The sequence below is a fragment of the Macaca mulatta genome, chromosome 17 (assembly GCF_049350105.2).
Source record: "Macaca mulatta isolate MMU2019108-1 chromosome 17, T2T-MMU8v2.0, whole genome shotgun sequence".
Lineage (NCBI taxonomy): Eukaryota > Metazoa > Chordata > Mammalia > Primates > Cercopithecidae > Macaca > Macaca mulatta.
The window spans coordinates 28,943,700-28,956,292 of record NC_133422.1 but is presented as its reverse complement, the minus strand read 5'-3'; the positions used below and the strand labels follow the sequence as shown (position 1 = coordinate 28,956,292).

Sequence of the window (12,593 nt, the reverse complement as noted above, 5' to 3'; positions counted from 1 at the left end):
TCATAGCCATTATTAATCTATCATGAAAAAATTTTAATTGTGGTTACTAAAAGAAGAGTAGAGTTTTATCTTTTGGAGTAGACATCATGCTGTGATAACAGGATTTTAAATTTCCATTTCTGATATCTTCAGGATGCTGAATGGCTTCTGCCTTTTAGCTTATGACATTTTAAATTTTACTTTCCTCAAGGTGTGCTAATAATTATTGTTAAATGAAACTGACACAAGCTCTTTAGAAAAGTACTAGATATCACCACGTATGTTGTTTCTTATAGTATGGGACACTTAGCTAACTTTAGGTGTGGTAATCAAGGTGATTTTAAGTAGCATGTGATATGGCACTAAGTTACATTGAATCATGTATTGAGAATACCATTCTCACCAGACCCACAGATGGCTCATGCCTCTACTCCCAGCACTTTGGGAAGCTAAGGCAAGCAGATCACTTCAGTTCAGGAGTTCAAGAACAGCCTAGGTGACATGGCAAAATCGTGTCTCTACAAAATATTAAAAAATTAGCTTTGCATGGTGGCGCGTGTGCCTATAGCCCCAGCTATTCAGGAGACAGAGGCGAGAGGTTCGCTTGAGCCCAGGAGGCAGAGGTTTCTGTGAGCCGAGATTGCACACTGCATTCCAGCCTAGGCGACAGAGTGAGACCCTGTCTCAAAAACAAACAAAGGCCGGGCGCCATGGCTCACCCCTGTAATCCCAGCACTTTGGGAGGCCAAGGCGGGTGGATCACGAGGTTAGGAGATCGAGACCATCCTTGCTAACACGGTGAAACCCTGTCTCTACTAAAACTACAAAAACAAAATTAGCCGGGCGTGGTGTCGGGCGCCTGTAGTCCCAGCTGCTTGGGAGGCTGAGGCGGCAGAATGACGTGAACCCAGGAGTAATACACAGATACAGCAAAAAAAAAAAAAAACTACTTAAATATTACTAGGGGAAAATACTGAAATTGATTATTTTTAGGGTAAAGATATTTGCCACATTTGTTCTTCCAGCAAACTATAATTGGGCAGCTACAATATGCCGGGCTCTGTATTTGATCAATTTCTTTGAGCTGAAATCTGTAAACTCTTCAACATGTTGCTAGTATAAATATTAGTTTTTCTTTATAACAGATGCAGTACCTCTTTTTCTGAGACTTCTTCATTCACCACATCAGAATGTTTGTGAACAAGCAGTATGGGCTTTGGGAAACATTATAGGTAAGTGGTTTGAAAGGAATCCTGTTAAGAATCTAAATTAACTTTTTTCCTACATTGGCATAGCCATTACATACTATGTTTCCTCTGAATTTAATGTGGGTTGACTCTCTTCTTGCTTCATAAGTACTAACTTAAGATGATACTCTTTGAAAAGGATATACAATTTGCTGTTAGCATTGGTAGGTTAAATTTATGTTCCCCAAATCAAAATCTGGAGAAACAACATTTGATGCCTTTGACTAATGGTGAGGAAACATAGAACGTCAGTGTTCCCACATGAGCCATTGCATACATTTCAGACTTTCTCATCCTGAATGTAAGTTTTTTTTAAATACAATTTTCATTTCTGTAGGTGATGGTCCTCAATGTAGAGATTATGTCATATCACTGGGAGTTGTCAAACCTCTTCTGTCCTTCATCAATCCCTCCATTCCCATCACCTTCCTTCGGAACGTCACATGGGTCATTGTCAATCTCTGCAGGAATAAGGATCCCCCACCGCCTATGGAGACAGTTCAGGAGGTAAATGAAGAATTGTAAAGGCCAGATGGTATATTTTCCCTATGTTTGTACTTCAGGAATTCATTTACAGGGGACAGAATAACACATATACTGATTTCATTGCAGGTGTGAGTTTTTTTTGGGTTTTTTTTTTTGAGACGGAATCTTGCTCTGTTGCCCAGGCTGGAGTGCAGTGGCGTGATCTTGGCTCACGGCAAGCTCCACCTCCCAGGTTCATGCCATTCTCCTGCCTCAGCCTCCTGAGAAGCTGGGACTACAGGTGCCCGCCACCATGCCTGGCTAATTTTTTTGTATTTTTAGTAGAGACGGGGTTTCACCATGTTAGCCAGGATGGTCTCGATCTCCTGACCTCGTGATCCGCCTGCCTCGTCCTCCCAAAGTGCTGGGATTACAGGCGTGAGCCACCACACCCGGTGTGAGATTTTTAAAGTAACATACTGTATTTAGTTACTGACCCCTATGAAATAAAAGTTGAGTGTCTAACTAAAAGAAGGTCCATTCATCCTATGCTTATTTTTTAATTGATTATCTTCATAAAAAGAAAATATAAAAAATTCAGAGAGAAAAATACAAAAGGAAAACAATCTCAAAGTTTTATTACTGTATTGCATTGTTGGTTTAAAGCTGTAAAAGGGGGTTGCTACAGGCAAAACTAGTATACTTACATGCAAATGTTCTTGAATGAGTTTGCTTTAAGTCCAATTGATTTTTTTTCTTCTTCTTTTTTTGAGACATTCTTGTTCTGTTGCCAGGCTGGAGTGCAGTGGCGTGATCTCAGCTCACTGCAGCCTCCGCCTCCTGGGTTCAAGCAAGTCTTCTGCCTCAGCCTCCTGCGTAGCTGGGATTACAGGCCAGCACCACCACACCCGGCTAGTTTTTGTATTTTCAATAGAGATGGGGTTTCACTGTGTTGGCTAGGCTGGTCTTGAACTCCTGACCTGAAGTGATCTGCTCACTTCACCCTCCCAAAGCGCTGAGATTACAGGCATCAGCCACCGCCCCTGGCCTAACTCCAATCCCAAAGTGCTGGGATTACAGGCGTAAGCCACCACCCCCGGCTTAATTCCAATTTATTTCTGATAAAATTGGAGTTATTAAAAATGTGACATATTGGCCGGGCGTGGTGGCTCATGCCTGTAATCCCAGCACTTTGGGAGGACGAGGCGGGTGGATCACGAGGTCAGGAGATCGAGACCATCCTGGCGAACATGGTGAAACTCTGTCTCTACTAAAAATGGAAAAAAAATTAGCCGGGCGTGGTGTCGGGCACCTGTAGTCCCCGCTTCTCGGGAGGCTGAGGCAAGAGAATGGCGTGAACCCGGGAGGTGGAGCTTGCAGTGAGCAGAGATCGTGCCACTGCACTCCAGCCTGGGCGACAGAGCGAGACTCCGTCTCAAAAAAAAAAAAAAAAAAAATGACATATCTTTTGTTAAATCTACTAGTTAAAGCAAAAACTTTTTTATTTACGTTTGATATGTAAACAGATCCGAGTACTTTGCATTATTTAAAAAACCCTACATAACCTTTATTCACTGTTGACTGTATTATCTCTTTTTTTTTTTTCTTTTTTTTGAGACAGTCTCGCTATATTTCCCAGGCTGGAGTGCAGTGGCACAATCTTTGCCCACTGCAACCAACCTCCACCTCCCGAGTACAAGCGATTCTCATGTCTCAGGCATGTGCCACCATGCCAGGCTAATTTTTGTATTTTTAGTAGAGTTGGATTTTCACCATGTTGGCCAGGCTGGTCTTGAACTCCTGGCATCAAGCAGTCCATCCACCTCGCCTTCCCAAAGTGGTGGGATTACAAGCCTGAGCCACCACACTTAGGCAACTGTGTATCTTTAAAATGGACATCTTTCTGTAGCACCTGCTACTTTTTGTTGCTGTGCAAAGGTATTTTGTGTGATTTCCTACCACCCCCCTGCTCCGTTTCACCCAGATTTTAAAAAGAGATCTCAGGGGCCTGAATTCAACAAGCAAAGCTTTGTACTTTGTACTGGTTCGAATTTTCTTGACTAAAACTGAGTTGAAAACTTTAATTTGACTTAAGTAGCTTATTAAATAAAATCGTATTTTTACTTTAAGCAGGTAAGTGAGACAATTATGGCAGTTTTAAGTGTAGCTTTTCTTAAATAGCTGTAACTGTATACTTGCATCTCCTTTTTTTCCACTTGACATTTTATGTCATAAAGAAGCTTATTAAAAACAAATGTTTTTCTTTTAAGGTACATTAACTTCTACCAGATTTATTTGCATGTTTTAACTTGTTAATTGAACATATTTCAGTTTAACATTTGAAATATGTTTTTGGTTTTTTTAGATTGAATTTATCAGATTTTCTTTTTCCTAAAAGATTTTCAGACAAATTTAACATTGTCTTTCTCGCTCTACAAACCTTATTTACCTGCTTTTTATGTCAAAGTTGTTTATTTTTAGACATATTTATTAACTAATGTTAATTATTGTTTATCTTCTTTCCTCAGATTTTGCCAGCTTTATGTGTCCTCATATACCATACGGATATAAACGTAAGTTAAGAAGCAGCTTAAATGTGGGATTTTGCTCTTGATAGGACTGAAAGGGTTTTTATATAAGTGTCAGCATACATTTTATCAACTTGTCGAGTTTCTACAATGTAGATACAGTTTTCAGAAATAGGGTTAAGCTTAAATTAGGTTTATAGCTTAAATCTGTAAGTGGTAATAGCCATACAGCAAAAATGCTCACTTTTGAGAAACTACTGCATATGTAGTTTATTTCTGTCATTATTAAGTAGTGTTTTTAAGCATTAATATTTGTAAAGCAGTAAAACCTCATGAAGCACCTTACTTTTTAAAAAAATCTCACTGGTTCTTACAACAGGTAGGCTAGATATTATCCCATCCCACCCCTGCCCCGCCCTTTTATAGAATAAGAAGAAATGGACTCTCAGAGAGAGGTTAAATGACTTATCTAAAGTGGAAGAGCTAGTAAGGGTCAGAGTCAATATTCAAACTGAAGTCTTCTCATAACAGATCTTGGGTACTTGTCACAAAACCATGCTGCCTTTTTATGCTACAACCTTTTTAGATATAGTATTGAAGAATATATAGTTTTAAATGCAAGGCATTTTTAGATGATTTTTTTTTCATTATATTCAGATTTAGTGAAGCATTTACTGTCTACATTCTGGCAAGTTTGATACTATCTAGGCAATCAGAAAATTCTCCTAAACCAGTAAGGTAAATTGTTACTCTTCCATGGAGTAAAACAGTCGATACCTTTTGGTGACTAGTGTTGATCCAGTTTCTGTTATTCTAACTAATATCTCTTTCTGATTTGTTGTATATTTGTGTTTTGGTAATCTTATCTTTATTCACATACACGTAACATGTACATACATATGTGTATATGTGTGGCAGAATTGTGAATTGTGTGTAATTTATCATTGGGATGAAGAAAATACATCTTTGCTTACATTTCTCACAAGGCAATATAATTTATATATAAAAATTCTATCACATTAGCTCATTTGCAGATTTTAAGCTCTTGGGATGGAATCTTTTAAAGGTAGCTAAAGTCACTTCATGTTTGACACAGCCTAATGTCATTAAAATGAAGTTAAAACATGTTTATATGCTGTCTTATTTCCAAAATGAATATAAAGTAACTTAACAAAAGACATATAATATCTGTAAAGGAAAAAGTAAAATTTATACAGAAGTTTAGTTGTTGCTGTTGAAAGTTTAGTTGTAAGCTTTCTGACAGCGAAGATTAAAAGGGGAATAAGCAAAATATCTGCTGTTTGCCTCAGGACTTTCCCCCAGAACATTACAGAATTAATTATAGGCAAATAAAAGCTTTCACCATCTGTTGGTTGTGTTTATGTGAAAACTGGGGTATTAAAGTGCCAGTGTACTGTAGTTACGGATACATTGGTCAAGTTTAGCAAACACTCACAAATTGTTCCACTTAAAGCCAAAATTGTGCCATGAATTGTATACTCAGTGATAACACATAAAGAGACCGTGCCTTCTAAGACCTTAACATTAAAAACGTAAAAAGAGTAAAAGGAAAGAACTTATGTCAAGAAATTGCTCTGCTGGATCTCTTTCTGTAGTCTCCTTTTATCTTACCAGTATCCTTGTAAGATAAGTTTTTTTTTTTTGTTTTTTTGTTTTTTTTTTTGAGACGGAGTCTCGCTCTGTAGCCCAGGCTGGAGTGCAGTGGCCGGATCTCAGCTCACTGCAAGCTCCGCCTTCTGGGTTCACGCCATTCTCCGGCCTCAGCCTCCCGAGTAGCTGGGACTACAGGCGCTGCCACCTCGCCCGGCTATTTTTTGTATTTCTTAGTAGAGACGGGGTTTCACCGTGTTAGCCAGGATGGTCTCGATCTCCTGACCTCGTGATCCGCCCATCTCGGCCTCCCAAAGTGCTGGGATTACAGGCTTGAGCCACTGCGCCCGGCCGTAAGATAAGTTTTATTCTATTTTACAAATACAGAGATTGAAACCCAGTGAAGTTAAATAATCTTTCTAAAGTCATACAATGAATGAGAGCCATACCTGAGAACTGAAGCCAGGTCCAAGGCCTGTGCTTTTTCATACCATGATCACATATTCAGTATAATCCATAGGCTCACAGTGAAAAAAAAAAAAAAAAAAATCATACCATGAGCACTTAAACACAAAACATGGTATGAAAGCCAACAAGAAAAAAAGTACGATAGAGGAATGACAAAAGTGCTGTATTATGGAATCACAGACAATTTTGTCTGGTGAAGCAGAAAGCTTCATTGACAAAGTAACATTTGAGACGAGCATTATAAGGAGACAAAAGTGGGGCCAGAGCCAAAGATTATAGTGTTCATAGTTAGCATTTTTTGAGTTTAAAATCAGCCAGGCACTGTTTTAACCACTTTTGATATGTTAACCCATTTAATTCTTACAAAAGTCTTGTGAGATTGGTACTCTCATTATCTCCATCATCTACAAACGTTGTAAGAGAAGCAGAGGTACTTAAGTCATTTGTCTCACATCATATACCTAGGATGAATAGGATCTTGACAGGTTGAGAGAAAGTCATTTCAAGAACATGGGGGAAGATACTAAGGACTCAAGAATACATGGAGGTTTAAGAGAATACAGGTAGATAATAACCTAATATATTTGCTAAGGAGTTGATTTGCAGAGTCTTTGATTCTTTTTTTTTTTTTTTTTTTTCCCAAGATGGAGTCTCGCTCTATCACCTAGGCTGGAGTGCAGTGGCGCAATCTAGGCTCACTGCAACCTCCGCCTCCCGGGTTCAAGGGATTCTCCTGCCTCAGCCTCTCCAGTAGCTGGGATTACAGTGTACACCACCACTCGCTGCTTATTTTTTATATGAGTTTTTTATTCTATATTAAATAGTTTTAAGTTTATCTTGTAATGAGTACAGAGTCATTGTATATTTTTTAAATTGTGAAATGATATTTCTGTTTTATACAGATAAAATTATCTGTAACAGATAAATAACACATAAAAGGTATGGAAGGTTTGGAGGGGGGTAAGTTTGAATGTAGGTAGATGTATTTTGCTATCATAATAGGTTTAGGGAAATCGATGAAGGCATGGGCTCTTATTAAATTGCAATGGTAGGAATGGTTAGGGGAGAAAAAACTTTGAGTGTTAAGAAATAGAGTAGGCCGGGCGCGGTGGCTCAAGCCTGTAATCCCAGCACTTTGGGAGGCCGAGGCGGGTGGATCACGAGGTCAGGAGATCGAGACCATCCTGGCTAACATGGTGAAACCCCGTCTTTACTAAAAATACAAAAAAAACTAGCCGGGCGTGGTGGCGGGCGCCTGTAGTCCCAGCTACTCGGAGGCTGAGGCAGGAGAATGGCGTGAACCTGGGAGGCGGAGCTTGCAGTGAGCCGAGATCGCGCCACTGCACTCCAGCCTGGGTGACACAGCGCGAGACTCCGTCTCAAAAAAAAAAAAAAAAAAAGAAATAGAATAGAACTTGGAACTTGTTCCTCAGTGGTGGTATTTTGCAAAAGCAAAAGACAATACAGATTTTGGATTAGTCAGTATTTAAGGGATTGATGAAAACCTGGGCATTGAATGAGATTGCCTGGGGGAGGCTGTATTTTGGAAGGAGGGCTAAAAATGTAACTGAGGAATTCCCTGCATTTCAGCAATGGCAGCAAGGGAAGAAGAACCAACAAAGGAGTTTTTAAAAGTAGTGTGATGATGGCTGGGCACGGTGGCTCCCGTTTGTAATCCTAGCACTTTGGAAGGCTGAGGCAGGCGGATCACTTCAGGTCAAAAGTTTGAGACCAGCCTGGCCAACATAGCAAAACCCTGTCTCTACTAAAAATACAAAAATTAGCTGGGCATCGTAACGCGTGCCTGTAATCCCAGCTACTCGGGAGGCTGAGGCAGGCGAATCGTTTGAGTCAGGGAGGTGGAGGTTGCAGTGAACCAAGATCTTGCCACTGCATTCCCGCCTGGGCAACAGAGCGAGATGCTGTGTTAAAAATAATAATAATAATTAAATTAAGTAGTGTGATAGAAGCATAAACTATGGAACAAAGAGTGGGGAAAAATAAGGCAGAGATTTAATAGGTTCTAGGTCGTATAGTCTTGTCTAAAGAACTACATATCCTTTTTATGTAGCAGATAAGGAGCCAGAGAATAAATGGTCAAATTTTTATTTTGGGTTGATAGCTCAAAGGCTAATATAGCTCAAAGGCAAGAAAATCGCTTGAGCCCAGGAGTTCAAGTCCAGCCTAGGCAACATACTGGGACCCCATCTCTAAAAATAAAAAATTAGAGACTACAAGTATCTGCAGTTTCAGGGTGCCTAAGACCCAGCTGTAGCTTACCTTCTCCCAGCCTTTGAGATATTGTCATGGAGTCCCCACTGAAAACGGTTAATTGATCTCAGTCTACAATTTCATTATTAGCTAGAAAAAAAATAGTTTTCTGCTAATAATAGTAACCATGTAATAGAGAAATATCTTAAGGCATCATGTCGTTTTGCACAGGATTTTGTTTTGTGGACACAGTTTATTTAAACACACTATTATGGATAGGCATTTAGGCTATTTCCTGAATTTTGCAAATGTAAAAGTATTATACCAAAGACTAATACTTATATATGTGTGTTTTCATATATTGGAGGTATATCTTCAGGGTATGTTCTTAGAAGCAGGATTGCTGGGTCAAAGAGTGAATGCATTTGTAATTTCGTTGCATACTGACAAATTCCCTACTGTAAGGGTTGTGCCATTTTGCCTTGGTATTTGGGAAGGTTTGTATTCTTGTTCTAGTGGTAACTTTTATTCTTTTATCTTTTCTTTTGTACTGTTTTGACAGTTTTAAACAACCTTTTTCGACTCCTTTATCTATTATGTAGTGTATGCAGTGATGCATAGCTTACTGTGTGCATTCAGAAGTGAAAGTGGCTTTCTCAGTATCCTTGCCAAGAGTGTGTTGTCACATTTAAAATTTTTGATCATCTGATAGGTGAGAAATAGTATCTCAGTTTTACTTTGCATTTTACTTTTTATGAATGAAGTTGAACAATTATTTCATTTGTTTAAGGGCCATTTTAGTTTGTATCTTTGCGAACAGACTAGTCATATTTACTGTCCGTTTTTCTGTAGGATTTTTGGTCTTTTTCTTAGGTTTTAAGAGTTCTTTATATATTAAAGATATTCTCTTCCATACTTGAAATACTTCCCTAGTTTGTCTTTTGTCTTTGAGCATGATATTTTGCCAGGTGAACTTTTTGTATATAATCAAATTCATCAATCTTTTTTAAATTCTACCTACATTTTGTCTGAACTATAGATGTTTTATGTTAGAGAAATATCTATACATTCCTTTTTTTGGGTGTTCTATCAAGGACACTAAAAAAATGTGATGAATTTTTCAGTGTCTATAGAGAAAATTATATTATTTTTCTCCTTAAATCTACTATTAAAACTTATATTAATGATATTTTTAAAAATTGACCCATCCTTGCATTCTTTGAATAATTTCACTTGATCATTTTATGTTAGTTTCTTAATGTAGTACGTGATTCTGTTTAATATTTTATTTCAGATTTTTACATCAGCATTCACGTTAAGTGATACTGGTTTGCAGTTTAGCTTTTGTTCAATTTATTAGGCAATAATTGACATTAATTACAAATACTAATATTAAATTTAATTATATTAATACAGTTAGTTAATGGTGCTATCATCTTGATGTATTAGGTTTTATACTTTTATTGTTTTATTAAAGTTTAGATGTTAATGTTATGGTTCCTTCATTTTCTGTACTCTGGAACAATTTATATAGCATCGAGTCTGTCTGACCTTTGAAGATTTGATAGTTTCCCTCTTAAATCCTTTGGGGATTTGGTACTTTTTTGTGGAATTAGTTTCGTGATAATTTTCTTTATTTTTGATGTGGAAGTTGGCTTGTTTAAGCACTCTTTCTAAAGGAGGTCAGTTTTTATAAACTATTGTTCTAGGAAATTTTTCACTGCATCTACGTTTACTTGCATTAAAGTGTGCAGGGTAGTTTTTATACGGGTTTTGTTCTAATTTATTATTTTAAGGGTTATTATCATTTCTCATTTTGTGTATTTGTGCCCCTTCCCTGCTCTTTTCTAATTAAATTAGGTAGGACTTTTTCTGTGTTTCTTAGTTTTTTGTGTTTTGTTTTGTTTCAGAGAACCAGGGTTTCAGTTTATTAGCTAGATCTGTGATTTTTCTGTTCTTTATCTCATTAATTGTGTATTTTTCATTGACACATCATAATTACCCAACATCCGTAGTTTGCACTGTGGTTCATTCACTCTTGCTATTGTGCATTCTGTGGGTTCAGACACATTTGTATAAATTTTTAAGGCTGTGAATTTTCCTTTAATCACTGTTTTAAATAAACCTCATAGATTCTGATGTGTGGCATTTTTGTTTTAACTTTTTAGAAATTTTGTTGAGTTTAGTCCAGGCATTTTGGCTCATGCCTGTAATTCCAGCACTTTGGGAGGCTGAGGTGGGCGGATCACCTGAGGTCAGGAGTTTGAGACCAGCCTGGCCAACATGGTAAAACCTCATTTCTACTAAAAACACAAAAATTAGCTGGGTGTGATGGCGCGCGCCTGTAATCCCAGCTACACAGGAGGCTGAGGCAGGAGAATCACTTGAACTCAGGAGGCAGAGGTTGCAGTGAGCCAAGATTGCGCCACTACACCCCAGTCAGGGTGACAGAGTGAGACTGTCTCAAAAAGAAAAAATAGAAATTTTGTTGTTGGGTTTTTTTGGTTTTTTGTGTATTTTTTTTTCACCCAAGAGCTGTTTAATATAAGGCTATTACATTTCTGTATAGAAAAGGCTTTTTTGGTTTTTAGTTTAGTTTAGTTTAGTTTAGTTTGAGACAGAGTCTGGCTCAGTCACCCAGGCTGGAGTGCAGTGGCACAATCTCAGCTCACTGCAACCTTTGCCTCCCGGGTTCAAGCAGTTCTCTTGCCTCAGCCTCCCGAGTAGGTGGGATCATAGGCACGTGCCACCATGCCCTGCTAATTTATGTTTTTAGTAGAGATGAGTTTCTCCATGTTGGTTAGGTTGGTCTCAAACTCCTGACCTCAGGAGATCCACCTGCCTCAGCCATCCAAAATGCTGGGATTACAGGCGTGAGCCACCACGCCCGGCCGGTTTTCATTTTATTAATGTATAATTTTATTGCTTTGTGATAGGCTTATAATGTTTCTGACTTAGGTAATTTATTAATGTTTTCTTTGAACCTAATGTGATATTTGTACATGTGCAAGTTGTTGCCATTATTGGGGTATAAAGTTCAATATACATTCATAAGAGTTATATCTTTATTTTTTGCCAATTTGACTTCTCTCATATGACAGTAGTATGTTAAAACCTATCATTAGTATGTTTTTGCATATATTTGTGTGTGTGTTTATTCTCTGCTTTAAAACAGTGATTGCAAGGTTATTTGATTAATAGATGTTTATAATTGTTGTATTTTCATGATAATTTGTGGGATTTAACTTTGTAAGGTATCTTTTTCCTTTGTAATGCTTTTTAGCGTAAATTCTACTGGTCTTTTTACAGGATTACAACCTCAGCTTTCTTTTTATCGTTTATTTGGTATACTTTTGCTCATCCCTTTATTTTTAGCCTTTCCAAATTCTTTGTTTTATGTGTGTCTCTTGTATACAGCATGGAATTGAGTTTTGTTTTGAGAGCCAGAGCCAATTTGAAAATCTTTTTTTTTTTTTTTTTTTTTTAAATGGGTGAGTAGGCCCATTCACATAGGTTGATAGATTGATTTGAACTGTCACTTTGTGAAATAATTTCTGTGTGGTTTTTTTTCTCTGCTTAGCATACTTTTATCTTTTTCAATTTTCTTTTGGTATTTGGGGAGATTTGTATTTTTGTTCTAGTGGTTACCTTTATTCTTACACCTTTTTAATGCTCCTTTTTTACTATCTGTTTTGACAGTTTAAAATATGTTTTTTAACTTCTATCTCTTACCTGTGCAGTGATGCATGAGCTTATTCTATTTTCTCTTCTCTTGCCTCAGCCTCCCATTTTTTAATCTGATTCTAGACTTACCTGTTTTGCCAAATTTGGAACATGTTTCTTCACATTTTTTTCAGCTCCTCCTTTCCTTGTAGGGACTCTGAAGACACAAATATTAGATCTATTTTCATTGTGCTGGAAGTTCCTGAGAGTTAATTTCTCTTTAATCTTTTTTTTTTTTTTTTCTGTTGTTCAGTTTGGATGATTTCTATTGAAATGTCTTTGGGTTCATTGATTTCTTTTTCCCCCCTCCATCATGTCAGGTTTTTTTGCTGAGAATTCTCATTTTAAATTTGTTTCAAAT

At 37.6% G+C, this 12,593-nt stretch overlaps 1 protein-coding gene across 1 annotated transcript in view; it reads left to right on the top strand.

Annotated features, from left to right (window-relative positions):
* The window catches only part of KPNA3 (karyopherin subunit alpha 3), a 96,259-nt gene that overhangs the window by 70,804 nt on the left and 12,862 nt on the right, over nt 1–12,593 (top strand). The window contains exons 8-10 of the mRNA XM_015121088.3: nt 1,125–1,211; nt 1,564–1,733; nt 4,220–4,264. Coding sequence (XP_014976574.1) covers nt 1,125–1,211; nt 1,564–1,733; nt 4,220–4,264 — 302 coding nt within the window. The remainder of the gene's footprint in view (nt 1–1,124; nt 1,212–1,563; nt 1,734–4,219; nt 4,265–12,593) is intronic.